Source organism: Electrophorus electricus, chromosome 8 (assembly GCF_041902795.1).
Source record: "Electrophorus electricus isolate QZ-2024a chromosome 8, ASM4190279v1, whole genome shotgun sequence".
Lineage (NCBI taxonomy): Eukaryota > Metazoa > Chordata > Actinopteri > Gymnotiformes > Gymnotidae > Electrophorus > Electrophorus electricus.
The window spans coordinates 26,684,535-26,712,500 of NC_137504.1; the positions used below are offsets into that span (position 1 = coordinate 26,684,535).

General features: G+C 47.3%; 1 protein-coding gene across 4 annotated transcripts in view; it reads right to left on the minus strand.

The window, feature by feature from the left end:
• Positions 1–27,966, minus strand: part of dcc (DCC netrin 1 receptor) — a 212,217-nt gene that overhangs the window by 75,685 nt on the left and 108,566 nt on the right. For all 4 annotated transcript variants that reach the window (XM_035526724.2, XM_035526723.2, XM_081719916.1 and 1 more), the window contains exons 6-7: positions 15,249–15,403; positions 14,663–14,783 (exon numbers count right to left, since the gene is read on the minus strand). In XM_035526724.2, the coding sequence (XP_035382617.1) occupies positions 14,663–14,783; positions 15,249–15,403 (276 nt within the window). The remainder of the gene's footprint in view (positions 1–14,662; positions 14,784–15,248; positions 15,404–27,966) is intronic.

Consider the following 27,966-nt stretch of genomic DNA (forward strand, 5'->3'; position numbering starts at 1 on the left):
GATGGAGGGATGGGGCTGTGCTGGAGGGATGGGGCTGTGCTGGAGGGATGGGGCTGTGTGATGGAGGGATGGGGCTGTGCTGGAGGGATGGGACTGTGTGATGGAGGGATGGGGCTGTGCTGGAGGGATGGGGCTGTGTGCTGGAGGGATGGGGCTGTGTGCTGGAGGGATGGGGCTGTGCTGGAGGGATGGGGCTGTGTGCTGGAGGGATGGGGCTGTGTGCTGGAGGGATGGGACTGTGTGATGGAGGGATGGGGCTGTGCTGGAGGGATGGGGCTGTGTGATGGAGGGATGGGGCTGTGCTGGAGGGATGGGGCTGTGTGCTGGAGGGATGGGGCTGTGCTGGAGGGATGGGGCTGTGCTGGAGGGATGGGACTGTGTGCTGCCTAGGAGACATGGATTGGAATAGACAGTCTCAGACTCAAAGAGTTTTTTTTTTTTTTCTGATAGTTACGGGTGCACTTAAAACAGAGCGTGAACGAGGGAGCTCCCAATGATGTGAGCATAGATGATTACTATGATCAGTACCCAAGTCATTCCTAATGGAAATTCTTCATTGCCAGTCAGCAATACAGACAGCACCATCAGAGTGTAAAAGGGTGCTGTGCTGTATTAATGTACTCCCCCTGGTTTATCACACCATCTCCGAAATGAGACATTCACTCAGGCTCGGCGAGGGAGAACAGGGGACATCCCTCCTCCTCTGCTCCAGATCTAATTCCCTTATGGCCCTGCGTTTTCCGGACTGCTAGCCCTCGCTGTCCGTCATCCTCCCCACCTTTCCTCCGCCCTCCCTCCGGTATCACGTCACCTGGAGTTCATCTGCTGGCGGGCAGGAGAGGAAGTGCGCGGGGAGATCTTTTCTAATTTACACAATAACAATCATTTGCCAGACGAAGCGTGACGGTAATCCGATGAGCCTTGCCGAGATGGCGTCTAGGTGCAGAACGTTGGGTGGAGTGATTGAAAGCTTTAGTGAGGCATGTCAGTGCTGAGCGTCCCTTTATGACTGCTATCTCAGGACAGAGCAAGGGAAGCCAGCCTTTATCCTGCCATTCCATACAGAGGGTCAGTGCAGTGACCTGCATATGGGAGATAAAGTGGGCTTTGTGGGGATAGCATTCCATTTATGGCACGAGGCATTTCAAAAACTGTAAAGTGAGGCCACTAGTGGGCTGTGGGCGTACTGCAGGTAGGCTAATGATTCCCCCAAAAGATTTACAAGTAGTAATATATATATATATATATATATATATATATATATATATATATATATATATATATATATATATATATATATATATATATATATATATATATATATATATATATATATATGCATGCACTATTCAGTACTAAACTGGGCATGGACTGTAAATAATATATTTCAACAGGTATTTAGACCAATAGAACTTATACGAGTAGGAATAACATACACCAGGAGCCTTTGATAGGAGAGAATCGCTGCTAGGCTAAATGACATATGATCAAACCCACGCTAAATATGACGGCAAGGACAGTCAGCTTAAACAGATCTTCCAGCAGGCACGCGCCTCGTGCTGCATTGGAAGACAACATACGCCACATCTTTGCTTAGTAGTGTAAATGCAGTCGCGAACGTGTGCGCGAGCTTGATGAGGTCGTGAGCAGACTGCACGTGGCTGACATTTGAGAGCTGCAACTTCTGAACCGCTGAAGTAGACCATCTGCTGGAAAAGGCAGGGAAACGCCGGGGTACTGAAATACTCAGTACCGCCACTCATCCATCGTGGAGCGGCAACATTAAAAGGCCGTATCACTGTTAAGAGAGTCATTTCTATGCAGGGATTATACTGTTCGAATTAAATTATTTAGCACCAGCAGGAGGATACAATTCCTACACAAATTGTTTAAATCACAGTGCAGTGCGATGATATGATGATAGAGTACAGAGCCACTATTCTGGAAATGTAGGACTGCTCTTCTGAAACAGAGCACAAGTATTAACAGTGAATCTGTCACAATGGAAGGCGACATCAAGCCTTAATCCAGAGAGGTCAGCATTTTTCAGTCGGTGGATTTGTTGACAGTCCTGGAGTGGCAGGGTTAATCTAGAATGATCCGTATGCAGGAAACTAGGAAACTGACACGCAAAAGGAGCTGAAAACCAGAGGGAGATACCGCAGCACAGAGAGAGAGAGAGAGAGAGAGAGAGAGAGAGAGAGAGAGAGAGAGAGAGAGGAGAGAGAGAGAGAGAGAGAGAGAGAGGGAGAGAGAGAGAGAGAGGGAGAGAGAGAGGGAGAGAGAGAGAGAGAGAGAGAGAGAAAGAGAGAGAGCGATGGAGGGAGAGGAGAAAAAGAGATGGGGAAGGGCAGAAAGTGGGAGTGCATGTGAGAGGACGAGGAGGAACGGGAGACATGGAGAGTGGGAGGGAGAACGAGAAAGAGGGTTGAGATGGAGAGAGGGAGGGAGGGAGAACATGAGAAGGAATGAGAGTGGTGTGGCGTTACATACTCTATTACGCTTCTCGTGGAGCTGCCCGCTCCCAGTCAGCCCCACCTGCTGGGGCATAGAGGGGGACTCACTCACAAACAGGCAAACCATCCAGGCGCATGTTGCCAGGGCAACAGACAGAGATCCTGCCTCCAGCTCGAGTCAAAGTGGCGGCTGACGTCGGAGAGAGCCCTGAGAGGAGACGCAGGATCACAGGGAGCTGGCTGCTGGGATCTGGGAACCACAGTCCGAGTGTGCGAGTGTGTGTGAGTGTGTGTGTGTGTGTGGGGGGGGGTACAGGCTGCTGAGGTCACACACCCACACGCCAAATCTGTCACTTTTAATACCTGGAGATATTTCTCTCGCATCCTCCAACACACCACTCATCCCATGGATGGCAGTCAAGGAGAAAATAGGAAAGAACACTCAGAATGCCAATACAACCCCCACCGCCACCACCTGACACCCTCTGCCTTATTTACGTTACCTCCCAAACTGGTTCTGCTCTGTGACTAGTGGATGAAGGGCTGTACCAACTTCCCCACTGTGAGGAGGGCACCTCTGCACGACAAAAAAAATTAGCAAAGCTGTCAATAAGATATTAGTCTTAACAAATTCCGCCTGCTGAAGGTTAAGTATGATTTTAGCCACATGATAGGTGAGCTCCCTTTGACAGAATATTTATCATTGCTGACATGTTTTCTTGCATGTCACTGCTTTGCAAGATTACACACGGTACTGACCGACAAGACATGATTGATGGAACAGGTTTCTTCTAGGTTTTGTGAAAGGTTTTCAGGCTGTTCTTAATTGGGAATTATAGTTTTACAGAGCTATTGACACAGAAGGCTGAGCTTTAAACAGTGGTCTAGAAAACTACTCTACTATCTGATCAGACTTATTACCTCTCTCTCTCCCCCTCCATCTGCCCTATGTCAGACATTTCATTAGTGGGAGTGGGGTTGAGTAGCAAACGTCAGAAGAGCTGCTGTCCACAGTGAGTCATTCTCACAGTCACGCACACACACACTACATGCAATAAACACAGTTGGACAGGCAGCTAGATTCAGACACACGTTAAATATATATAGACAGAGAGAGAGAGAGAGAGAGAGAGAGAGAGAGAGAGAGAGAGAGAGAGAGAGAGAGACAGAGACAGAGAGAGAGAGGGACACGCAGTTATACACAGAAACTTAGACGCATAATGACATAATTATAAATTCTTAGGACACACACGCAATTATGCGCAAACACACACACACTCTCACGCGCTTGCATCCTGACAGTGGCCGTCTATATCACGCCAGGCCCCTAGCTCCCTCGGCCAGCGCGCGGACACCTCTACTGAATAATTCAGCGGCTGCACTCCCGCATCCTTGGCTCGCACGCGCGTGCATTTCGATGAAAAGCGGAGAGAGGCACCCGCGTGCCACCACGTCCCACGGATGAACCATTGGCCAGCACACTTCTCTTCGCGACGTGTTCGCCGCCTCTACCTCACATCGCGGATCAATCGGCGGCTGATTTGGGTGACATTTCACTCGTAAGCGCCCTTGCTAATTAGCGTCGCAGCGGCGTTAGCCTTGGGACGATTCAGCCGCATCAGAACAAATGACAACGGAACGCGCGCTGCAGCGGTCAGGTCAGCCGGGTCGGGCTGGCAGGGTGCGCGTGGCGCTAACGTGCGTGACCGCTTAGTCTTGCAGCGGGGCGCGAGGCACGTAGGTGGGGTGCCAGCGTGTCGAGGCCGCGCGACGGCGCGAGCAGCGGCGGGCAGGCAAGTGCGCGGCGCCGAGAGTGCGCGCTAAAGGAGACCTCGGTGGGTGTCTCTCAGGACTATTATCCAAACTGAACGCACAAGGGCACTCGTCAGAATAACAGCACGGCTACATCTCTGATAATTGCTAACTCATCTGGGCTGATAGAGAGAGAGAGAGAGAGAGAGAGAGAGAGAGAGAGAGAGAGAGAGAGAGAGAGAGAGAGAGAGATAGAAGACACACACACACACACACACACACACACACACACAGAGACAGAGACAGAGAGTATCTTGAACTACATTTAAAGCACAGAATCTCATCATAAACAGATATTACACCACAGAGTCCTGCGTTCTGTGGCACATTACCCCTTTCATGCGGCAGCTGATGTTCAAAAAAATGTCAAAATTTGCAATTTAATCAAATAGCGAAATAGCAGCACTGCCTTTCACACAGATCTCACAGCTATTTTAGGGCCCTGAGGTAAAAAAAAGAAACAAACAAACCCCAAAAAACCACCTCCATCCCCAGGGACGTCTTCCTACAGCACCCCGTATAGGATTACTGTTCCTCCCCACTGTATTCACAGTGACAGGACACACATCAGCTGCTGTAGCCTGCCAGTTCTTACACTTGTCTCCGTTCACTGCTAACCCCAGGTAGGGAAACGTGACTGGAGAGGAACAGCACTCCATAACACCTCGCCTGTCTTCACAAGCTCCCTTTACCTTCCAGAGCTGAACTGGGAGCAGTGGTAGCTCAGTGGTTAAAGTTCTTGACTAGTAATCAGAATGTTGCCACAACCAGGAACAAGGCCCTTAACCCTCAGTTGCTCAAGTTGTGCTCAGTCATAACTGTAAGTCGCTTTGGATAAAAGCGTCAGCTAAATGCTGTAAATGTGAACGCAAAAATGTAACTGCCCACTGAGTCCTCCAGCTCTGGGAACACGACCGAGAAGCAAACTAAGAGGAACAGAAGAATAAAAGACAGAGAAAGAAGAAAGAGATTAAGGCCTATAGGAATTTAAAATCCATTACTGATGTGAAAACATCAAAGTTCAGTGGGACACAGAACCACTCTACATCTAGAACTAGGCCTTTCGCCCTCCACCCCCTAGCTCAGCCTCGGCCTGGCTGGGACGTGCTGAACTCCTCACCACATGGCCCCTCCCAGCTCCTGTCAGACAGGACTGCATTGTCAGTCCCCTCCACCCCAGGGACCCAGCATTTGACCTAGATCAGAACATCCAGACAGGCTAAAGAAATTGCCCCCGTCTCTGTTTCCCCCGGCTGCCGTCAGACCTGGGCGTGTCATGTTTTTTTTGAGGCTGGCACGGGGCTCTGGTTTGGTCCGAAAGGCCAGCGTCTATCTGCGGGTGCTGACAGGTGGCGGATACTCCTAAATGTCAGGCCGTCTGCAGCAGGGTGGTGATAAGGGCGGAGGAAGCAGACCTGACGTCTGATCTGCAGATCTCCTTTTGGAGGGGCCACCGTTGACCCTGATGGAGCTATCGCATGCTGGTGGAAAAGACCCAGCGTGCTGGGGATAAGAAAGAGAGCCTCCTGGGCTCGAGCAGTTAAAGAAGCACACAGACGGGAGCTTGCCCCGGCACGGGACGCTCTGGAGGATTCCTTTGTGTTGCTTCGTCCTTTTGGTGGTTTGTGAATGCGCGGCTTGCCGGAATTCCAGCTATTCCGCAGATCTGTATCAACTGACGCCGTCTTAATGTGGACTGAGCGAATAACAGCACAAGCAATACAAAGGTCCAGGCGTCCTACAGGGATCCGAGACAGGCAAACTTCACACAGGGGACCTCGAGTCAGGGTGCCTCGAGTCAAGGAACCTCGAGTGAGGTGACCTCATTCATGCTGCAGACACTTCTCCCTGTTCACATGCTGATGCTTTAAGCGTGCGAGCTGCTGTGAGCCGAGTTGTGAGCTGTTAGGGGTTGTGAGCTTGTTGCAAGCTATTGGGAGCTGGGGGGGAGATGTTGCGAGCCAATGCCGCGTTCTCAGCCCTTCCTGCCTCAGTCGCTTTTGGCGCCTCAGCTCTGGAGTGATGAGGACTCGCTAGCAGCGAGTAATTAACCCAGTGAGCGGATTAGGAAAACAGGGAGGCCCAGGTTTCGTCCGCCGGCCAGGCTGAGATATGATTATCATTTCATATTTAACAGTAAACGCGAGGAAACCTCGCCATTTCGCTAAACGCGCCGTTTGTCAAAGTGTCCGCTCGGTGGGAATTTAGAGGGTGGAAAAAAAAAGGCAATTAATCAACTCTAAATTATGTGCAGTGTGCGTATTTTGGGTCGTATGCAGCTCTGCGCGGACTGTTAACTTGCGGCGCAAGCCTGGGGAGTCGCGTTCGCGTCGGACTCGCGTGTAACGCGGCCAGCGTGCCTACTGCGAAAGGCGCCGTTCGTGCACGTCGCACTAAAATCTGGGACATTTCGGCAGCCATTCGAGTGCGAGTAACTGGAGTGGCTCCATTCAGTCCAAAACAATGTTAACATTTTGAAACGCAGGGTTTGGAGCAGTGGCGCACTCGTTATAAAAGCACCGAACGAATAGACTGACAATAAATGTGCAAATCAGACCTTTACACACAAAAGGCCATTTGGCAGCAAACCAGAGTAGATATCTTAAATCCCACTCTTAAATTCAACTAAATGAATTCTGTGGGAAGGGTCAGATGCTGAGGATAAAACGGGAGTGCGCAGGTATCTCTTCCATATCCCCTGTTTTTGTCTCCCTCTTTCATTTTCTGTCTCTTTTGCTCTCTCTGTTCGTCTTTGCTCTCTCACTCGATCTCTCGTTCCCCCCTCTCTCTCTTTCTTTTTGTCTCCTTTTCATAAACCTGTCAAAGGAAGTCATTACTCAATAATTTATACGCAATTACTGAGGGGATGTAAGTACTTATTTGTAACTCAACAAGGCTGAGAGAAAGACAGAAGGAGAGAGAGAGAGAAAGACAGAGAGAGTGAGAGAGTGCAAGAGGCAGAGGAAGAGGCAGGCAGAGAGAGAGAGAGGTTGAGAAAGGGAGCAATAGATAGGGAGAAAGGGAGCAGAAGGAAGAGAGAGAGAGAGAGAGAGAGAGAGCGCTAGGCTTAGGATTCAGTCATGGCAGACGATTTTGTTCTGTCACTCACAAGAGAGCTATTTGCATTCCTAAAGAAATTCCAGCCATTTCCCCGAGGAGACGGTCTGCTCCACTCTTATCTGCTGTGATCTGACGGTTCACGAAATTCTCAGAGAGAGACTTGGAGGTGGGTTAGGGTGTGGGTTGGGCTGTGGGATGGGGGTGGAGGTGGGGTGGGGTGTGGGTTGGGCTGTGGGATGGGGTGGAGGTGGGTTAGGGTGTGGGTTGGGCTGTGGGATGGGGGTGGAGGTGGGTTAGGGTGTGGGTTGGGCTGGGCTGTGGGATGGGGGTGGAGGTGTGGGAGCACTTTTGTTTCAGAAGAAAAGGATAAGGCACTTTATTACGAAAATATTGTGGGGGAGATTTGAGAAACGCGCGAGGGGAGGAGGCAAGAGAGCGAGAGAGAGAGAGAGAGAGAGAGAGAGAGAGAGAGAGAGAGAGAGAGAGAGAGAGAGCGGGAACAAAAGAACAAGCATTACATAGATCTAATTAAAGCAGCCTTGAATGGTGCTGGGGTGGGAGGATGAGCAGTCCTGTGAGAGCTCGCTGGTGGGCCCTTATACAGGAAAATGGGAATATTAAGCCCAGAACACCCAGTAGCTAGGATAGTGCTAACATACATGCTAGATAAACCAATAGATTAAAGACGATTAGCATACATTCCAATCTCTTAGTGTGGCTAATGCGGTTCCTTTAGCTCAGCGGGGTCATTGTGACTTTGGAAGAAGAAAAACATCAAACAAATAAACAAACAGACAAACAAAATGAATATCGCCCTCTATGGAGAGAGCCAACAGACGAGGAAGAGAGCAGAAGGCCACAGCACTGGGGGTCCGGCACGCCTCGCGCGGAGAGCGCTCACTGTAACCAGGGCTTCCTTTTCCAGGGGACTGGCTGTCTCTCTCGGCACTGCACGGGCCCTCTGGCAGCTGGAGACGGGCCTCGGCACCCGCATATCGCTGAGCGTTAATTACACTAATTAATTAGAGAGCTGGAGAGATGGCTGCCTCAGCTGTGATTAGCACGGCGGCCTGTCGGTGCTGACTCGTGGGGAGGCTAAGTGCAGGCGAGGGACGATGCCCAGTGCCCAGAGAGCAGCCGCACTCCCTGGGAACGTCTGCTGTTCCCGAGATGAAGGATCCACCTGTTCCAGAGGTTTGGGATAATGCCCAGGGCGGGGGGTCGGGGGGGGGGATTCTAGAGTCCAGTGTACAATCCCCACAGCTATCTCTCTCTCCACACGCACACACACACACCCACCCACCCACACACACAAACAAACACCACACCCCAACCAAACACACACACAAAAAACAAGCACCTGCACACACAACAAGCACATGCACGTACGGGATAAGATAGATGGCCTGCCTGGTTCCTGATGAATGAATTCCTCTGATTGGTGAATTTCTGCACTTTTTCCTATGGGCAGCTGAGCATAAATCACAGGGGCTTACCAAGGCTGTGAAGCACCAGAGATGTACTTTAACACATGCACACATGCATGCACACACATGTGCACACACACACACACACACACACACACACACACACACACACACACACACACACACACACACACACACACATACACACACACACACAGACTACTGTAGCTGTAGGTCTGAGCACAATAGGAGATAAGCAAAACTGAACATACCTCTGCATACACACACACACACACACACACACACAGACACACACAGATTGCTGCAGCTGTAGATCTGAGAACAATAGAAGATTAGAAAAACTGGACATACCTCAGCACACACACACACAGACACACACACACACACACACACACACACACACACACTGGACATACCTCAGCACACACACACACAGACACACACACACACACTGAGCAATGTAAATGTACCACCATGTACCCCATATAATCAGTAACATTAGGAATCCAGCTGACAGAGTGGTAAATACTATTCTCCAATCAAGCTGTCCATCACAGGTGTGTTTTTTAAGCCAGTAATAATGACTAAATCCCAGCCGGCTAACCTCAATGCTGGGATTAACACGTAAAGCAGAAGTGAGTGGTGGGGCTGATTATAGACAGAGGGGAAAGGTAGAAAGAAAAGAGAGATAAAGAGAAAGAGTGTAAGAGAAAGAATGTAAGGGAAGATGGTGGACACATCTGGTTGGGTGGCATTTACTCTGTAAGTTTTCTTTTTTTCTCTACATCTCTCACCATTTTGTCTTAGTCTGTCTGTCTCTCCCTCTCTCTCCCTCCCTCTCTCCCTCCCTCTCTCTCCCTCCCTCTCTCTCCCTCCCTCGCTCGCTCTCCCTCTCTCTCCCTAAGTAGTGATGTGTTTTATAGTCCTAGCAGCTCTCAGGCTCTCTGCAATGGTGTGGAAGGGAAAAGCTGGAGTGGATCCCGCATGCGGATGCGGTGCTGCCGTTCTTCCGGCCTCTGCGCCTCACTCCCTGTCTCTCCTCCGGCTCCTCACGCAGACGGCCCGCGTCTGGCCGCACACACGCTGCCGTAAATAACGGTCTGCGTGCAGCAAGGTGCCTGGCTGGAGGAACAGGAGCAGGTCTCCATTACCGCAGGGACAGGGGGCACAAACAGCTTGCATATCGCTCCCGGATGACTGTGGGTCCATAATGGCATTAGATACATTCTACTCACATCCAGAACAACCAGCAACAGATGTGGAGTGGTGAGACAGGGAGAGGCAGACGGAGACGGGGAGAGCCAGACGGAGACAGGGAGAGCCAGACGGAGACAGGGAGAGGGAGAAAGAGCGTCACCTTTAGTGTCAAGCCAATTTCTGCCCTTTTAAAAGCAGCAAGTATCAAATCATGTCAAATGTAATATAAGAAAAGCTATGGCATTATGGTGGAATTTTTCAGATGGTGTGTGACGTGATACATTTGACCGAGTAATGTAAATGTGTGCATGTTTTGGGGGGTAGCTGGTATAACTGGCAGATCATCAGTGTTACAGACTGGGCATGACTGCCTCTGATTCCAATCTACAGCTGTCTAGATTTCAATGTATCATAGCTTCCATTATAGTTTCATTATAGTCTCATGGTCATTTTTAGGCAACCAACCCTTGTAGCCTTGCTGTTACTTTTGTAACTATGTGCTGTGTTGCAAAGGCAGAAAATATATTTCTGATTTTTGCTGATTGGGGCTGACTCTTTATGTTAAACATCTACTTCGTTTTTGCCATTGTAAGATCATTGTTTGTCCTTCACCCATAGCTATGTAGTAATGACTACGTAATATACATAATACCGAATGCATAATATCATAAGCTAAACATGCTCTTGCTGTTATACTCTAGACCTTGGCTCAGGGCACAAGCGTCACTGCCTCTTAACTACTTAATTGACGAAACGTCTTAAATTCCTTATTTAAACTGGTGAATGTTATAAGCAATATTAAACAACCTTTAGCAAACTGTGCACTGAGGAATAATTACAGTTCACTGCAATTTGTTGCCCTGAATATTGCACACTAAAAGTATAATGGGATCTTATTCACTGATGTGTTTTCACTTAAAAAAAACATGGGCAGTACAAAACGTTTTGAGTTCTGTTTTTCTTCGGACCAGTTCCTTGACACGGTTCTACCAGTTCTTCCCATGCCTTTCTCATTTGTTGCCATGTGTCTACACAGGCATTAAATATATAAATGTATTTGTTACTTTTTACATTTTGCACTTGCACAGAACAGGATAGTTTATTATTATATTACACTATATGCAATAATGTGTCGTGTGACTAGTTCATATTAAACACACACTGTACCATCAAGTTCCCACTACAGTCTCTGGACAGCCTCATCCCTGTGTGGAACAGGCTGGTACAGGTACATTCAACACCCTTAAACTTCCACAGCTGACCCAAAGCTGGCCAATTTTCCTGCATTTATTCAGTGACGATCCCTGAACCAAAGAGGTGGTGTCCAAACAGGCCTGATCTTTGTCTCCTAAACCCAGATCAGCAGCTCTCTGGGAGCAGTGCAGTGATGGCAGCTTCTTCTCGGTTAGCTCTTGTTCTCTCTGCCATTTTTTAATTTTTTTTTGGGGGGTGGGGGGGTGGTTCTGCTACATCTCTCCTCCTCACGTCACGTCCGTTCTCCTGGCGGTGTGGTGAGTGGGCCTCTTAATTACAAGGCACACGTGATCTGGTGATGCTTGTGTTTGTCCAGCAGCGAGTGCAGAGATGCCTGTGATCATTTTCCCTCTCATCTCCTCTCCTCTGTGCTGCATGGCCTTCTCTGTGGGCTGTTGTACATTAGCATGGGGTAGATTGAGTTAACTCTTGAGTGTGTGAGAGGCTATTGAAGGAGGGCTTTGTGTGTCCATCAGGTTTACAATTCCACTTAAAAGAGCCTCTGATCCTTAACTCCATTGTGCTTTTGTTACACAGCAAAGGGAGCAAGGGTTTTATACTGAATGTGTGTGTGTGTGTGTGTGTGTGGTACTCATTTCACTCCTCCTTCCATACAAATGGCAGAGTCTACATATTTGGCATCAGAGTTGCCCCTTCATAAGCCCCCCTACCAGGCCCTACCAGGCCACTGATTGGCTGGAGGCATCTGTTGCCACCGCCCCCAAATCTGTACCATGGCCACGCTGTGCCGACTCTATGCCCTGTTGCCCAGCGATGGCTGCAGGCTTTGACCTTGCTGGCATTCAGCTTTCCCTTGCTGCCTCTCTCTGTACCATCTGTGCAGACCAACACAGAGCCCCCTGTGTGTGTGTGTGTGTTGGGGGGGGGGCATTGTCTGAGCACTGATTAAAAAGTGTGGGGGAAAAATCTTGCCATAATCCATCCTTTCCCTTTTATGGAAAACCCATGTCATAATCCATCCTTTCCCTGAGACAGATGAAGACTGTCACAGCAGGGTCCCAGCACTCCTCCAATTGGCTTTCATTTTTTCCTAAAATGTATTTAATGAAAAAATCCTGGCCAGGGCGTGTAGGCAGCTTGCTAAGGAGTGGCTCAGACTGACACGCAGTTATGTCTCGTATTAGTTCATTTTTCAGTGGGAAACGCTGGAGGCCTGGAGACAGTTTGGCAAGGGGAAGGCTCGGTGCTGACAGTCTGGGCTGAAGTCCATGAACACACACAATAACACACACAATAACACACACACACAATAACACACACACACACACACACACAATAACACACACACACACAATAACACACACAATAGCACACACACACACACACACACACACACACACACACACACACACACATGCATACAAACCCGCACACAAACACACACACACACACACACACACAATAACACACACACACACACGCATACAAACAAACACACACACACACACACACACACATACAAACACACACACACATGCATACAAACCCGCACAAACACACACACACACACACACACAATAACACACACGCATACAAACAAACACACACACACACACACACATACAAACAAACACGCACACACACACACGCATACAAACAAACGCACGCACACACGCGCGCGCACACACAAACACGCACACACGCGCGCGCGCACACACATATGTCTGGATATCCAACCTAAGAATGCTTTATCTCTTTAGACAGTAATAAGCTTCATCAGACTTATGTTATCTAATGTTAACCTCTATTCCAACACCCATGTAAAACACAACCAGATGTGGGCAGAAATATCAATACTTGCTTATAGAATTAAGTTCAGCATAATAATGAGTGTTCCAAACTCTGCGAGATAACTGGCTGACCAAAAATCAATGATGTCACACTTCTTCAGTAACGTAAAGCCTTATTAAAATGCAGAGTGGCCACATTCTCTATATCCTTAAAGCGTTTTGTAACTGCGGTCCTAAGCTGAACTAGCATTTGTGCTGAAGACTTCACAGTCACTGTGCAGCTGGCTGGATCTCTCTTTGGGTTTGGACACATCCTGAGCCACACATGGTGCTGGGACTGGTCCAGAGTGTTTCAGGGCAGGCTGATCACATGACAGGAGGGTGTGGCTTCCTAAACTAGCCACTGGTCCACCTCTGCAAGGCCTTGGGATACAGTCCAACCCCCTTACGAGTGCTAATGGACACATACGCTGCAGGATGTCTCCACCAGCACACACAAGCTGCAGGACCTCCCCACCAGTAGACAGAAGCTGCAGGATGTCTCCACCAGCACACACAAGCTGCAGGACCTCCCCACCGGTAGACAGAAGCTGCAGGATGTCTCCATCAGCACACACAAGCTGCAGAACCTCCCCACTGGTAGACAGAAGCTGCAGGATGTCTCCACCAGCACACACAAGCCGCAGGACCTCCCCACTGGTAGACAGGAGCCCAGTGCTGCTCTGTGGAGCTGACAGTTAGTTACTGAGGCTTCCTGTATTGGAAGTGGCTGTGGAGATTCCATCAAATGTTCTTGCAGATGGGCATGAAAACACATATGCTTAGCTCCAGGAAGATGCGGTATGTGTATGTATGTTTGTGTGTGTGTGTGTGTGTGTGTGTGTGTGTGTGTTTAATTTCTGTGTGTGTTTGTAAAAGCCTACTGTCTTGATTCTATAATCTTCAACGCTCAATATGACAAACACACACACACACACACACACACACACACACACACACACATTTGCACACTCTCTGTCACAGTGCTACTGTCATCTGGCACAAAACATCTGTGAGCAGTCCTGTCTCACTAACTGCCCCACTGACCTTCCTGCAGGCAGTGTGTGTGTGTGTAAAAGCCTGTCTAGGTTCTACAATGTTAAACTCTCAGTAAAGCCCCCCCCCCCCCCCACATTCACGCACACACACACACACACACACATTCTTGCACACGCACACACACACACACACATTCTTGCACACACACACACACACACACACACACACACACACACACACACGCATGCACACACACACAAACACACACTGTTACACTGCTACAGTCATCTAGCCCAGAACATCTGTGAATGGTCCTGTCTCACTCACTGCCCTACTGACCTTCCTGCAGGCAGTGTGTGTTTCTGTGTGTGGGAGTGTGTGTGTGTGTGTGTGGGAGTGTGTGTGTGTGTGTGTGTGTGTGTGTGTGTGTGAGAGAGAGCAGATGGACATTGGTGATAATGGCACAGCGCAGAGCCACAGTAACAGGGACTTGCAGGCGTGCTGCTAGCAGCCCTATAGCTGCTGATCTGAAGCCAGTGTTTTCTACTCCTTATAATACACAACATAAAAATTTGGATTTGAAAACTGATCTCAGATCAGCACTCATGGGCAGGTTTACACACGACACCCTTGTGCACTCCCTCACCTGGCTCTAGCAGGATAAGCTGGCCCATCGCCTGGGCATTGCCAGCCTCGTTCTCAGCCACACACTGGTAGAATCCCTCGTCCGAACGCACCAGGCCCAGGATTTGCAGGTTCCCACCGTCCTGGAATACAGAGATGAATAAAAACTCACAATTATTCAAAACCATGGGATCACAAATTATGGATTAAAGGTGTGTCTTCTGGGTTTTCATTGCTGAATGCAGTAAAGTAAAGATTAGATGAACGTATAACGTATAACGTATAAGTCATTACTTTCAACTGTTAATAATTATGCTAATTAATCATTCCTGTGTTTTGGGTATTAAGATAAAGAACAGCCATATTCCACCTCAGCGGTCCGTGTGATCACAGATAATCTTTTTACCATCTTCACTAACTGAGGATGAGTCCAGAGGAATTGTCCAGCTCCGAAGCAGGATTCTCCACCTTGCTTTAACCACAGGTCTCTCATCATCTCGCCATACATTCTTTTTCCTGTATCCCTCCACTTACATCATCTCTTTGCCTCTTTCTCTCTCATGCTTTCTCTCTCTCTCTCTCTCTTTCTCTCTCGCTCGCTCTCTCACCACAATCTGGAAGTAGTCGCTGGGGATGACCACTTCGCCGTTCTTCACCCAGTGGACGTCGGGCTGGGGGTTGCCTGTCACTCCGCACTCCATCTCGATGTCTGTGCTCTCATGCGCATAAGTGTTGGATGGGTAGTTCAAAAACTGCGGGGGCACTGGGGAAAAGAAGAGACAAAAGATCATTTTACAAATCCACCGCACATTTGATGGCTACCGCCAGGCTGCAGCTGTAGCAGCTATCCAGAGGCTATACAGGCTGCCCTGTTGTGTGTGTGTTTCATGCCTCCTTCCTATCTGGGACTCTTGTTCTCTGGTCAATAACTTGATACATCAGATAACAACAGATCGTATGTCTAAAAACATCCCAGAACTCATGAGTTCTGGAAATTTGCCCTCATATATGAGGAACAGAGCTGATAGTGCTCAGGGACTAATGCCCCCTAAATTCACCTGAAGACATCTGGGCATCTTTACAAGCATAATTCATGCGCATAATGTTATGTATATATATGCTATCCATGTATTTCATAAATAAATTAAACATAAGTAATTTTAATAATGTTAATGTAGTTCTTCAGTCTGTTTCTTCAGTCACTACTTATTCCAAAGTAAGATAAATAATGTAAATGGAATACTTGTATAGTAAAACTTTTCCTATCTCAGTTCACCTCACTATCACAGAGCTCCTACCCAAGTGTCCTTGTCTGAGGTTCTGGGGGACTTGCTGAAATAAAGGCTTTACGGTTCACTCACCTTGTGCTTCATATAAGCACTTAACCAGACTGCCAAAGCTCTGCTAGCTGTATTTCACTCTAAACTAAAGACAACAGCCGGGTCAGATACCAACACAACAAAATGTCCAGAGGATACGTCTGAGAGCAGAGAGATACTTCTTCTGATTACCCAATACATAATGAAATCCTACAGATTAGCTGGAATGTGTGTGTGTGTGTGTGTGTGTGTGTGTGTGTGTGTGTGCGTGTGCGTGCGTGTGTGTGATCGGATTTGAGTAGTCATGCTTCACATGTTTGGACAGTGTGATAGAACTTGAGGTCACAGTGTACATCCATGTTTCCATCATCCAGGACAGTGTGGAGATTGGAAACATAATCCTCTCACAGGTCTGCCCTCAGGAAGCGCACAGCTGCCCTCGAGACCCAGAGCTCTTCAGTGTGTGGCGAGGACATGTCTGTTATGATCACCACCACCGCAAAACCATTAAGTCTGCCAACAGCCTTTTCATCGTTAAATAAAACATTCCTAAATATAGAACCTACATTGGAAAAACAAACGTTTCGTTGGAGTGGTCCACAAGAGCTCAGATTCAAACATTTTCTCTTCAGATATGGAGAACACATATCACCAGGAAAATTAGTTATTGATTTCAGTCTTCATGGAGACCGCCTGAGTTTTCATCTAAAAATGTGCTCTCTACTTAAAATGATGATTGCACACCGTTGTCAGATGTACAAAAATCGACTGGATTGCTGTGTAATTGAACTGAGATGGACGCATGATGTCATCAAAATCAGTATTAAATTTATAAGAATCACAGACAAGGCGATAAGTGGATTTATGCAGATGGACTCACAAATGGAAACGACCCAAAACGCCTACAAACACCAGGAGTCAAGAGAACGGAGAAGCAGTGTGATCGAGAAAGTAGAGAAGACAGAGCAGGGAAAGATCTGAGAGGCACAAAAGTAAACAACACAGCTCTGCGTCACAAAATTAAATGTCCTGACACAGATTCTGCCAGAGAGAGAATAAGAGAGTCAGAGAGAGAGAGAGAGAAACTAAAGTATAAGAGCTCTGAAATGACACGAGCCGGCCTAACTGTGCAAACTGGTCATTTCTGGGATGCGTCCTGCAGCCTGACATGACACTTAGCCTCACCTCCATCACTACAGCATGCCGTGGCAGCTGACAGGCAGGGTGGCCTGTAACCTGAGCCTCATCTCACTCCATCCACCCCAACCCAGCCCTCCACCCCACAGTGTGACCCTCGGGCTCCTGCTGATGGAGGACCACCCAGCCATGTCTGTCACACCAGGAAAACTAAAGTAAAGGGAGGAAATGGAAAAACATTGCTGAGAGATACGCTGCAAAGATGACTGTCAGCTGAAGAAGACGCTCAATTTACTGCACTCACAATTCAGTTAGGTGCACATGCAACGCTCACACAAGAGTGTATGCACGCACGTACACGCACACGCACACGCACACGGACACACACACACGCACGCGCGCACACGCACACGCGCACACGCACACACGCACACGCGCACACGCACACGCACACACACAGACGCACACGCACGCACGCACGCACACACACACACACACACACACACACACACACACTCCTCCCAGTCACGCACACACTGCTGGAGCCCACGCCTTCAGCTGGCTTCTCAAAGCCTTTAAACACTCCCAGTCCTGCTGTGCTCCTCCTCCCTCTCTCCCCTCCTGTGAATCTGCATTACAGCCAGATGAAAGGGGCAAGTGCGTCTCCCCCTCTCCCACCCGGGGCCTCCATGGACGTGCGTCAGGCACTGCAGGGACGATCACTGGAGGTGGCGACCCCTGGCCGCAGGCGGAGACCCCCGCAGCCTCCGAGCACGTGGCCGGTGCGGCGACGCCCGAGGCTACCCACCTCCCCCCACCTTCAGCCAAACTCTGGACTCTGTTGCGGCCTCTGCTCTGAGCGATCCCAAGAGGAAGTGTTGTGGTCCGAGAGTCGGGGGGCTTGGTTCCTCTGTGCCTCTGATCGTAGCTGGGGAGGGGGTTTTACACAACACCATTGATATGTCATTAACTGTGCCTCCGTCACCTCAGTGGTGTATTGCACTAATTAAATGTTAACGATTATCATTAAACTGCAATCCCCTCCTCAAGCACCATTTGCGAAGGGTTCGGACACTATGGACAAGATGCAAAACTCGGAATATTTAAGTGATAGGTCAATTTGTCTGAGCGGCACCTTGGCTTGCGCTGTTGTGACGGGGGTCGCTCGGGAAATGGTGGCACTCGGAGAACTAGTTCACACAGTGGCCGCGTAATGCGCGTGTGTTCTCCTGCAACTGTGGAAGCGCCCTCGCCACGATGGCATAGGGATGGACGAAGAAGGGAGAAGCCTCAAAACGGATACGAGGGAGGGAAGATGGAGGAGACGTGGCCCAGGTGAGCACGTGCGCACGCGTGCGGAGCATCCGGAGAGGGTGATTAGCATGACAAAAAGCCATGCAGGAGAGAATGGCCATTTTATACAAGCTGATCTTAATGACTCTGTCCCCATCCCATTCAAATGCAAAAATACCCATGCCACTCATTTGAATAAACATCTGGTGTGTGTGTGCATGCACATTTGTGTGTGTGTGTAAATACTGTTCTCTACCAAGAGGGTCTCCAGGGGCCTCAGTGATAGTGGGTTGCACCACTAGGGACTTTTCGGCAGCCCGTGACCTCCAGTCTCCGGCTGTGAGTGTGTGTGTCTGTGTGTGTGTGTGTGTCTGTGTGTGTGCACATCTAAGTAAGGTGCTGGACCCCATCACACATGCCTGAGGGCTGTGTAAACACAGCAGAGCTCGGTAAATACAGGGCACACTGCTTGTTATGACTAAGTCGGATTTCAATTTGCACTTTCAAACAGAAATGCATTATTAATGGATTGAGAGGGAACAGCAAACATAGACACGGCCACTATTCCATAGTGGATTAAGGATTATGCTGCAAAACGCAAACTAATTATTCCGGTTTGTTGCTGAACAGCATTGGAATAACAATCAAGTTCATTTAATATGCACTTTCTCACTGGATTTGACTTTTCTATCTAACAAGCTATTTTTCCCTAAGCGTTGGTGACCTTGTTTTCCTAAACAGGAATCTAATATCCGCAAGATGCCTCACTGCCATCAAAAAGTACTTTTTTCTGTTTTGTTATTTGTGATGCAGGAGAATGTAATAATATTCTCAAGACCTCTATCTCTGCCATGTCTGTGCCATATGCAACTTTAAAAAAACATCATCCATGAATAGCATTACATTTGCCAATCACACTTAAGTTTACAGAAGTACATTACCCATAAAGCCTTGCATAGCTCTAACATTTGAAACTGTTCAGGTCAGTGGGGCTCAAGAACTAAAGATGAAGACATCTGGACTCCTCTAACCACTTAATTCGAACACAAGTCACGTTTGTGGTGAAGTAAAAACGTGTCACTTCATTCAAATCCAGTTGTTACATGAACACTGAAACCTGAAAGACAGCATTAGAGTGTTTTCAAATTTGGGTATTTGGGTCATTTCACCATTTCAGTTGGTTTTCTGAGTCATGGCTCCTTTTGAATATGTGAACATGTCAAAGGAACTCAGGTCCCTACAATCGGACCTCAGAATGAACTGAACTCAGATCACCTCCCGAGGTGGTACAGCACGGTTCATCTGTGGTCTGTGGTCCGCGGTCCGCTTAACGGCCGCCCCCTCTGAGGTGTTTATTTACACTGAAGCTTCTCATATGCAGTGACAGTGGTCACAGGCGAAACACAAATTCGAGAAAAGTGTGCGTGTGTTTCTGCAGCCGCGTTTACAGTCTCCTCCACACCTGTGTCCTCTTTGGGTCTGGGCGTGCTAGGTCACTTCAGTTTAGACTGTCTCCTTTTATCCATTTCGTGGAATTGTAGCAAACCCAAAATAACACCAGCGTTAAACGTGGCCATCTTGACTACACTAACAGTAATTCATTGTTACACAGATGGGGCTGAGATCTAAAGGGCCTGTGTGAATAACAATGGGTCTGAGATCTCATCAGTGCTAAAGAGAAGTGAGTCCTCTTTTAACATTTTTTTTTGTCTTCTGAACATAAAAAAAAACTGAGGTCAGCCATTGCTTGGTTCCCTTTCTGGTTCACTTTGGAAAAAACGGAGGCTAGTTTATATAAAAGCGTGCATATATTGTTATTATTATATTTTTAGTCACATTTATATGGGGCCTTTCTCAAACTCAAGGACGCTTTACAGACAGAAATAAGATGAAATACACTGAAATCTCTCACACACCGATGAGTAGCAACACAAGTTATGAAGAGCTATAGATGTAAAACTGTTATATCAAGAAATGCCAAACCAAGCTGCTCCGTGCATCAGCTTTGAGGGTGTGCAGCTTGGTAGATTTCAATCACCTGCTCATTGCAGATAGCTTGTCAAAGGCCCTTAAAATACAAACTACATATGACACAGTAGGAATGTGATGGCACTTCGATTGGATGGCAGGTCTACGGGCTGCACAGGCTATGTGTTTCCTACCCTGTCTCAGCGTGTTTGGCACCACTGGCCATGCGCTCAGTAATGCTGTCCTGGTCAGCAAAGGCTCTGATTTCCACTGACACTTATAACCGAGTGTGAAGATTTGGAGCGATACTGCCATTTCCACAGATCCGAACGGAACCGATGCTGACTTAATGTCAGTCTGATGCTGACTTAAACTCTGGGCATTTGTAGTTATTATTAATCTCAATGTATACTATTCACTAACCACTGTGAATTATTCAATAACTACATTAAATGAATGAAAGTTATGCCGTTATTAGAGTGAGGTAATGTAATGGAAGGTAATGTGACTCTGGACTCTTGGAGTCCTACAATTCAGCTCACATTTTAGTTTTGTTATGGTCCGAATATGTTTATATTATCTGAATTCTCAAAGGAAAACAATGCACTGTTTTTTCAATGGACGGTTTTCGGTTAAAGGGAAACAAACTGTTTAGCTCTATGTTCGGGTTCATGCCGTCGAGCAGCTGAATGAATGTGAAGCTGTATTATGACAAGGTGAAATGCAGCTCTCTGGGCCAGACGCTCGTCTGGGCTCCATTTCACTGCGCGAGCGTTCAGAGCTTGAGGTGCTTTGCACTACAAGCAAAGCAGTGAGTTTTCCACATACACAGCTCCAGTAGCACCAGTGCCTGCCTGCCTGCCTGCCTTCACCGACACACTGGGCCCCTGAACACACGGGTACAAAGCGCTGTGGGGTCTGGCATTGGCTTGTCCACTACAGCCAATTTGCAGGGGACAGGAGAATACAGTTCCACTCTGATTAGACAGGGTCTCTGTCAAGGTCCTACTGAAGCCTCACATACAGGCGCGCAAACACGCGCACACACACAGCTTCCAAATCTATAGGTTCAGAGCACTTTCATCCACTACAAGTGGGTCTGGCAGGAGACCTGCTCTTTGCTCTTCCCAATTACGATTAAACTGGGATTAAAGTAAGGGATTTCTTTTAGTTGGGAAGGTTCTTAGAGTCTTTTTCTAAATGGGTCACTGACAGGGCAGTTCACACCGCGCAAACAGACCATAGCTGTCTGGACGGGTGAACGCAAGCAGAGTGACGTGTCCGCTACCAGCCACAACACAGGGGCTTCTACAGTCCCTCTGAACTGTCATGTCTGTGTCTCTATCCCACCAGAGCATCAAAACCAGCAGGGACTGAGGGCTCGGAAGCTGTCCGACGTTTTTAGTCTTGACTGACGGCATCAGACGTATCACCGGCAACGGAGAAACACCAGGCAAGAAAACCAACCTACTATCAGAAAACAAAGTTTGACAGGTCTTTCCTTCTTTTTTAAACAGGCTTTATGCTGACACCCCATCGATCAAACGGCCCGGGTCCACTTCCAGCACCTCTCTGGAACTGCTGTCGTTTCCTGTGTGTACATCCTGATAGTAGCGGCCGTTAATGATGAAGCGATTCATAGCGGTGCGCTGCTGGAGGTGCCCGTCGCCGGCTCAAAATTTTGCTAACGCGGTGACAATAAATTCGCTCGGCTTATGTAATTAATCATCGTTGGCCCTGTGCTGCTTCTTGCAGGATTACGGCGGCGCTAAGGCGCTTTTAGACAATTGCTGTCTGCCGGCTAATGAGAGGCAGCCACAGCGAGAACGATGGCGGCAGCGCGCCTAGCCGCGCGCAGGGCACGAGCCACAGCTGATCGATACCGACTTCATGTAAAGTGCCGAATCCATAGATCAAATGCGAGCAAATGTGACATGAGCAGCACGGAAAAGAGACAGATAAATGTTTAAATAAAGAAGTAAAGAGAGATAAGGAGGGAGGGAGAGAGAGAAGAGCCTTTGACATTTTCTGTGGTAAATTAATTGGGCTGTTAAAAGAACGTAATGAGCATCACTGAAGTCATTATTATCGGAAATAACAAACATTCATTATCCAAATCACAGCTAGGGGCACTCCTGTGGCTGACACGCCTGCTAGCCGGCGGCGCGAATACAGCTGAACTGGCAGATAAGCGTGCTGCAGACATTAGTCTGATGTGGGGTCTTCAGAGGGGCCACTCCGCCGACTCCATTAGGACAGTTTAGCAAACGCGGCACGGCACGGATCGATCGCAGTGCACATGCACAAACATTCCAGGCAAGAGCCAAACGCATCCCTCCGGCCCGCGTGGGAAACAGGTGATTTTGGGAGTCATTCCTAGAAAGACACGAACACACACGCACCGCCCACTGATTCCTCATTCATTTTAATATTGATTTTAAGCCGCGGCTATGCTGAGTCCGTATGCACATGAAGTGCGTTTTCGCCCGGACAGGAGGTGGAGTTTCCGCGCTTTTGAAGACCTTCGGTCCACGCCACAAACGTACTCCTGTTCTCGGGTGCTAACTGCTTTTGTCTCGTTTTTAGACGTTGCTCTCTCTGCCAGAAATAAGATACCGGAACATTCTTTCAAAGACCAAAACAAAACAAAACAAAAAACAAACAAACAAAAAAAAAAATTCCACAAAGCTGCAATGCTGCAACTAGAACTCCGCAGTAATCTCAGGTATTATGGAAATGCAAATCTATTGTAATCCACAATTCATTTTAGTTGCTGTAATCCCAGTCTAATAGCATGTGTTTAATTTGGTAAGTAACCATATTCAGAGATATGCTTCAGAAAAGTGGCACCTATGGAAAATACATTATACGTTTATGCAGTAGAGATGTGTAGAAATCCCAGTGTGTGTTTACATCTGTATTTATTGAGGCAGCAATATTTGTATTCAGATGAACGGGCATCTGTTGGAAAATGTGGTATGGGGTTTTGGGACATCAAACAAGTGTGTCAAAACTACACTGCTAACTATGGGGTAACTAGTAGACAACAGAGCCAGCAGTTGTCTTTGAAATGCTTCGTAGGCCTACTATTACTGATGCCGTTGCCTACATAAGCTGTTTTTTAATCAGCGGCTACGATATATGATACACTATCTATCCAACTAGTATAGAAATAGCCGCGTCTCCATCATGGCCCGAGTACGCATATTTAACATGCTTCATACGGATTCCTTTACTCCAGACACTGTATCAGGCTACGGCTCTGAGCATTTCTCACAGATAATGGCACAACACTCATGGTTTTGTCTTACCGTACGGTAAGATGCCTGCCGGTTTACACACAAATGACCTGTTGCGGTGTTGCATGCCAATTTCCCCTTCACCAAATCCTGCCCCCTTTGGTTACTGTTGCTAAGCCCGTCAAATTCTCGCACCCGCCATATTAATCAATGACATTTTCAACGATATCAATGAGAGATATTCCAAAGGAAATAATAGCAAATTTCTGCAATAATGGTTATGAAATATCAAAGAAAAGCAGACATAAAGGACCACAATGTGCATTTGAGAGGTAGATTTCCAATCATTTGTCAGCATAATATAAATTATATTATGTGAATGAGGAAGATATTAAATAGAGGGAAAAACTCACTGGCCTCAATGGTAGTCAGTACTGACAAAGAAATGCTGTGTCCTTTCAGGCTGATTAATACCGGTACTCTGTCTAATTAGTTAATTATGAACCACTATGTTCTGATTTGCACACCAACCTTTTTGTTGGAGGTTTCAAGATATAAGATTCAGGATTCAGGGGTTTTATTATCCTGTGCCCAGAAAACAGTCAGTTCCACGGAACAATGACATTCCTATTCTGCATTCCTTCCATAGCCAGCTAAGAAAAGAATAATAACATATATAAATATGAAAGGAAAAAAAGAAGCAGGATATAAAATAAAGGATCAGTAATAAAATAGAGGATATATTATGTACGCATGAGGTAGGCTATACAAGCATGCGCAGCAAAAGACACTGAAGAGTGTATTAAGAGTAAAGTACAGTGTGCAAACTGAAATGTGGTGCTTGGCCGAGAGCAGCAAGCTGTTTGAATGTTCTTAAAGAAAAAACCTGTAGTACAAGTGTGTCATGGACATGTTGTGCAGATGCAATCCAGTCTCCAGAAGACCCTGGTGCAGTAAACATCCAGTGATAGAAAGGCAGTTCTTGTGATGGTTCTGGCAGTCTTCACCAACCTCTGGAGAGCCTTTCAGTCTGACTGTGAGGCCACTGGTGAACATGTTGGTATTTATGGAAGACTGTCCTGGTACTATAACTACAGAGCAGCCACATTCCCTTCTATATGCTGTCTCATCACTTCCATTGATCAGTCCAAGGAATGTAGTATCGTCAGCAAGTTTGATACTGGTGCTGGTCTAGGAGGCGGCACAGTCATCGGTGAAGAGAGTGTAGAGCACAGGACTCAAAATTTTAAATTTGATTTCTTAAAAGAAATCACAAAGCTACGATAGTAATGGTTATAGTAACATTCCGTAGTTTCTTATTTTACTGTTGTTGCAGTCAGGATAGCATTAGCTTGTTTCTGGTGTTAAGGCTGCTGGTTAGCAGTGTTTTATTTGGAGGTTGCTGAAACTATCTTTAAGTGTTAAGTGCCCAGGCAGTCATCCATTTGGTGTTCATCCTGATATTTATGTGTGCCTGCACTCTAACAGCTAAATGTTCTCATAAGTGCTTTACTGCTTATTTAGCACTATACATGGCATTTTCTGTTATCAAACAAATATCCAAGCACTGAAAAGGGTGTGCCAGTTCTTTTGCCAAATCAATATTGCTGTGGATTATGTTTCATGACTAAAAGATTTATTCCTGTTTCTTTGTTGGCCAGCAATCACAGAGTGCACAGCAGCCTCCCTTGTGGGGCGGGGCTTTGGAGGTGGGGCTAAGGCAGAGTGGCAGGGACTTTTTCAAGTTAAATCCACTCTTCTCAGTCATACTGACTGCAGCTTTAAGAAAAACACTGGCTATTTCACAAAAAGGTGTATTCATAAAGAAATATTCATAAAACACCCCTATTTGTGCTTTTCTGAATAGCATATTTAGGTTATGCTCCAACCTTATTACACAGACACATAGATAGATAGATAGATAGATAGATAGATAGATAGATAGATAGATAGATAGATAGATAGATAGATAGATAGATAGATAGATAGATAGATAGATAGATAGATAGATAGATAGATAGATAGAGTACACAGAATGATGTCTCTGTGTGCTGGTTCATCTCTCTCTCTTTCTCTCTCTCTTTACAGTAAGACAGATTTGAGTGACACCAGGTAATCAGACCAACCACCCCCCATCCCACTCCACCACACACACACACACACACACACACACACACACACACACACACACACACACACACACACACACACACACACACACAATATGTTCCTTCCTCCTCTTGGCTACTGTGGTAGATAAAGCAATCCCAGGATGCTGGCTGTTAGCCAGACACCCCTGGTGAGTACAGACTTCATGTATGGCTTCAGTAAGACCCCCGCTGTCAAATGAACCAGCAGAGGCCTGCCCAGAGCAATCACGGCTCCCAGAGAAGGCTTGCCCATACAGCCTGGCCCACACAAATCATTCACTACCCAGACAATCAGTGTCACTGACACTTCCAAAGACAACACCTTTGGCTCAGAGAATGATTTATGCTGCATGAAAATGTAATACAGGGTGGTATATGATGTTACTAAGGGTGGAAATTAACATTTCCACCCCCCACCTCCACCCCCCCCACCAAACCCCCCCCCCCAAAAAACAAAACAAAACAATGACTTAAAGAAAGCAAAGCTAACATGGCTAATGCTGAATGAATACTAGCAGGATACTAGTGCTTGGCTGAAATTGTATGCGGTACAGTTTTAGCTTCAGGACCAAAAAACTAAGAGGAACAGATGACACATGATGCAGATTTGATAATGATCTGAATCAATCGCTTTGCTGAACTTTGAAGCCCCGGTGTGAAAAGCCGGACCTGTAAGACTATGTTCCTCACCTCTTCACCATCCAGCTAGGACTGAAACATGAAGACAGAGATGAAGAGTATCTGAAAATAAGTTATGGTCATACGTCATCGTGCAGTGTATCAGTGACACACATCATTTATAACTAATCTGCACCCGTAATGGCTCTGTCCTCTCGACCCGGCTACATGCTCAGAGTAAATTTGTGCCAATATGTTATCATAAGGGAGGAGTACTGAAAAGTGTCATGTTAGCAAGGCCTTAACCAGGGTTGGATGGAGCATAGTGGTCACACTGTGATGTACGTGTGATGGAGTAGGTGTGTGGTGGAGAGTGTGTGGTGTAGAAGGTGCGTGGTGTAGAGGGTGTGTGGTGTAGAGGGTGTGTGGTGTAGAGGCTGGATGGTTCCCAGGATGGAGCTCTGATGTAACACAGATGTAGCAGCACACTGTAAACTACGTGACTAGAGAGTTAGCAAGAAGCTTTCATCCAGCCTCGGACATCACCCACTCTACAGCCTAGGATCAACAGTCCTGGATTGGTCTCTCTCTCTCTCTCTCACTCCACCACTGCTTTTAATGACTTACAATTTCTTATATCCTGTTTCTTTCAACTTGTTATTGTTTACATGATTGTCAGCACTTCTCTTTTCATATATTTTTCATTTTTGCTTTCTCCTTTTTTCACATCCAACAAACAGCATCTACGGCCAGGTAAACACTTTGGCTCCCTTTTAATATTACAGCTGGCAGCCCCGCATGCTGAATTCTGCAATATCTTCGGGTCATAAATTCCAAGTAGAGTAAAGCGGCAACAACCCTGCTGTTTTGTGCTCGACTACAGAGTGCTCTGCAGGTCCCGTCCACGCTGCGTCGCCTGTCTGCCTGGGCCTTCCAGCCGCTGCTGCGGCGGAGGGGAAGCACTTCCGTTTGTCCCGCTCTAAGCGGCGTCTTCTAGGGCTGCCACAGGCGGAAGAGAGGAGAGGTGATTCTGGGGAGGCTGTTCTGTTTTTTTCTCTCTCTCTCTTCCTAACACACACACACACACACACACACACACACACACGCACACGCGCATATGCACGCACAAACGCACAGGTCACACCGTTATTAGGTATAAGTGTGTATTTTGTGCATGCATGCATGTGTTTAGCATGTATTTGAATGCCTTGTGCTGCGTTATTAGACATGAATGATGCAGTATAACCAGAAATGTCCAGTCATGCATATGTTTGTGCAACCCCTCTTACCACTGCAGCCTCTGCCTAACATAAGCTCCGAGTCCAAACCTCAGCACTGTACGGAGCGATGCTGCTCTTCATCCATGACACACGATACTATAACAGGGCCACTCTGAGATGATATGGATTATTATATAAAAAGATAAAAGTGGGTAAAGCTGTGTGTGTGTGTGTGTGTGTGTGGATACAGTCCCCCTCTAAATGGGGTGCTGAACCCCATCACATGCCCGTGTAAACAGAAGAGCCCCATACATGCAGACTGCTTCTTATGATCTAACCCGGCAAGCACACAATCCAGTTTCAATGCAGAAACATAGGTATT